At 39.3% G+C, this 3,683-nt stretch overlaps 1 protein-coding gene across 1 annotated transcript; it reads left to right on the forward strand.

The window, feature by feature from the left end:
- Positions 1 to 469: 469 nt before the first annotated feature.
- Positions 470 to 1,585, forward strand: REP15 (RAB15 effector protein). Its single transcript, XM_045012762.1, has one exon. The coding sequence runs from the start codon at positions 673 to 675 to the stop codon at positions 1,372 to 1,374; it is 702 nt and encodes a 233-aa protein (XP_044868697.1). The 5' UTR covers positions 470 to 672; the 3' UTR covers positions 1,375 to 1,585.
- Positions 1,586 to 3,683: the final 2,098 nt, after the last annotated feature.

The following is a 3,683-nucleotide window of genomic DNA, read 5'->3' on the forward strand; positions in this document are numbered from 1 at the left end:
CTTTGTCATGCCAATGTGCCCCCATCCCTGACTTGCAAGGCGTTTCTCTGGGGCAAGTGGATAACTTAGCTTCCATTCTTTCCTTGTCCTTTCTCCTGGGTGCTAGTTATTGCTAGCAAATTTTGCAAAATGGACAAGCGTCCACTAAGAAATCACCTGAGACCACCCGCTCATTTCACACAGCCCACTGAAGAGCTGTCAGATGGCAATGAAGTTTGGTCTCTACTGTCCTGAGCTGAATTTGAACCAGTGTTCTCAATGTGAAAGGCTCCATATTCCCATGAACCACCCAGTCTCCCTAGAACGGCTTCTTTTTAGTGGCTTAAGTTAAACAACTAGTGCTGGAATTAACGATAAAGGTGTAAAGTCTGAGTAACACACACCAAAGAACTGATACTTTGTGTGAAAGCTATCCAACCTGTTCAGCTGGTTTCTGGTATTGAGCTGGATGAGAGCACGCCCAGAAAAATGTGTATCTGCCTTTCCGGAACTGTGACCCGTTTGCACAGCATAGCTCTGCTATTGGTGTGACTTTTTTCTGGAAAGCAGTGGGTGAACATTGTGCATATTTAAAGGCATGACTTAACCCAGTGACTTCGCAGCTTTCACTGAGAGGAAAAAGAAGCTACCCCAGAGCATTCTGCATGTGGGAATATCTTTTTTGCAGAGAAAATGGGCCAGAAATTATCACAGGAACATAACGAGAAGAACAAGGCTGACATTCTCATTATAAACGAGGTGTTCAGCCAAGGAGTGGTCCATGCATCTCAAAAGCTGAAAGAATACCTTGGATTTGAAGATCCTCAGAGCAAATTCCGCCCAGCCATGGATACTTTAAATGAGATCTTTTTGGTTAACTTCATCGGTTTCTGTATTGAAAAAGGAGTGGAGGAGCGTATCATGACCAGCAAGTTGACAAAGCAACAGTCTTTGCTGCTTGGGGTTGACTGGATCTGGACTTTATCTGGAGCCGACAAACAAATCAATCTTCAGATTGCCGTGCAGTCTTTGCCGATGGCTGAGCTCCTCCACGATGAAACGGGGCCCAGCAAGGAAGCCATGTCAGCAGGCCAGCCTTTCAAAAACAAAAGCAGGTTTGAGAAGCTGGAAGAGTTCTGCACGCTGGTGGGACAAGACTGCCTGGGCCTCTTTATAATGTTTGGAGTGCCAGGGAAACCTAAGGATCTCAGAGGAGTCATGCTAGACAGCATCAACAAGGAGAAACGAAAAAATCACCTGTCAAGCAAGAATGCTCTAAGGCAGTTCGTCTTGAACACTGATAGCTTCCTCTCCACAAAAGAAATGCTTGAAAACTGCCTCTGTAAGAAAAATGGACTGAAGGAGGTGGGCAAGGTGTACATTAACTTCCTTTAAACTCCTGGTTAATGGTAAAAGGGCTGTTTAGCCCATCACCAAAGAATATCCAGTACTGGTCTTTCGATCATCTAGTTACTTAGTCCAGCCAGTTGATTTTTATAGGACCCAAGATGATTAACTCTAATTTTTAAATCAACACTATATGCATTCCAGAAAATGTGTTTGTGCCAGAGGCTTAATTTTAAAAATATTCTGTTCCTCAGAACTTTAATACTCAACACCCAAACCTTTGAAAGATCTTTTGAAAGAGTTGAGTTTACTACATTTACCTGGAGAGTGTGGGCACTTCTTAAACAGAAAGTTGCTATAAAGACCATATATATATTTTTTTATTTGGAATGAGAGAGAAGGGCAATGATGCTATGATTTTGTAATGCTGAGTGTAAAATCTAAGTTGCTTCATTATTGCATTATTCATCCTGCTTTGGCCTGGATATAGAATGAATGATTGCAAGAAGCTTTCCTATATGTAACTCTTTTCACTAGTAAATGGTAGTCTGTTAATCATTTATTATTGTACTGCTGTAATGCCTACAAGTCCCAAATGAATTTGGAATCATACCTTGTAGAAAACACCTAGTAAGAGACAAAATCCCAGCCCCCAGAATCACTAAATAGATGAGGCAGACAAAGTGGGGGGAGGTAGGATTGAAAGGAAAGTATCACTATTTGGTTAAAGGAAAATTGTCTTGCAGAGAATTTTAAAGACTAAAAATAGGGGTGAAATTCTGGCTTGACTGAAGTGCATGGGAGTTTTGCCATGGATTTCAATGACAATAGAATTTCACGCTGTCTTGTACTTGAAGTTAAATCTTCCATGTATTACATATGCTCTCTCTGTGCTTTTAAGAGGTACCATTATTTCACAGAGATTTATTCTTTTCAGCATTTTAGGATTTAGTCATGGTCCATCGTCAGCCACATTCTTCCTTTCCCACCCTTCTCCCTGCCTAATCTCTAGTTAGCAACATGTGAGTTTCAGGTTGTATAATCCCAAATACTTTCTTTCAAGGGAAAGCAAGTAGTGATTATGTGTATAAGAGGGAATTTACAAATTTACTGTGTGGTCACAAATTAAATGACTTTGGTTACTTGCAGGTGATACTTTAAACCAGCTTACACCTTGAAGAGACTTTACGTTTTATACATGTGGATATTTAACTTTTGAGATATTAAGCTCCTTTTCACTAACCTTTTCCATATTTTTTCTACTTTAAGTTGTATAGTCAAATTTCTATTTTAATGTCAAAATTTTATTCAACAAAATCAAACACATATGATTGAGAATCAATGAGCTGTACCATATTTTACTGAATTTGCAACCTTTGTGGTTATGAAAATGGAGATATTAAGGCCTGATGTAACTCAGGCATACCTCTGCTAAAGTCAATTGCCTTACACCAGTATAAAAGAGAGCTCAGAATCAAGCCTGGAATTCCTAGCAGATTTCTGTGACTCACGGAATCAGACCCATCGGTGAACTGAAAATACTAGAAGAAAAAACAGGGCACTGAAATTTGTCTTTAAGTGAGCAGCCAAGATCCACAACAATTAGCTGTCTTATTAGGAGAAACCTTGCGTATGTTAAAATGTTTCTTTGAGATGAGGGTTGTCTAACAGAGGTGGTTCTTAGTGTAGATTTCAGTGTATTTTAAGTATTGAGAGGGTTCAGTAAGGTGGAGGGGATAAAACTGCTCTCTTAAAAATGGATACTTTTTGTTTGAACTTGATAGCACATTCCATTCCCTTCATTGTTCTTTGCAAAGATTTTTATAAAGTCCTGTGAAAGCCTCAGTTATCCACTAGTTTGATAACTCTTATTTATTAATGGAGTGAGTCAGGAACATTTTATCAAAATGGTTTGTTTCAACAGAAAATGCTGTTTTTGCAACATTGAAATTTTTCAGTAGAAACTTTAGATTTTGCTGAAATTTTTCAGTTTTCCTTTGGGGAAAATCAAAGTGAAATGTTTTGCTTTGGGTTGGGTTAACCTGAATTGGAACATTTCAGTTTGTCAAGCCAAATAGAACAGTTTAGTTTCAGGTCAATCTATTAACCTGTGTCCGTCACAGCTGTTGTGGTACCTCATGTGAGTTGTAGTTTTCATGCCTCAAGTGCCATGTGGAAAAGAGGGGAAGTTCGTGTATTATTTTTATGAATGGTATGTGTGACCTAATTTCTCTGCTTCCTTTCACATTGTGTTAATTTCTTTCCTTGGACGAAGGAGGGAGGGAGATGAATGGTGTATCAAGAACTGCCAAGGTATGAATGGAGTTACCTTGGAACTATGCTAGAAGACAACGGGC

Source organism: Mauremys mutica, chromosome 1 (genome assembly GCF_020497125.1).
Source record: "Mauremys mutica isolate MM-2020 ecotype Southern chromosome 1, ASM2049712v1, whole genome shotgun sequence".
Lineage (NCBI taxonomy): Eukaryota > Metazoa > Chordata > Testudines > Geoemydidae > Mauremys > Mauremys mutica.

Coding starts and splice junctions, on each gene's coding strand:
- REP15 (XM_045012762.1), top strand. CDS start 673: ATGGGCCAGAAATTATCACAGGAACATAACGAGAAGAACAAGGCTGAC.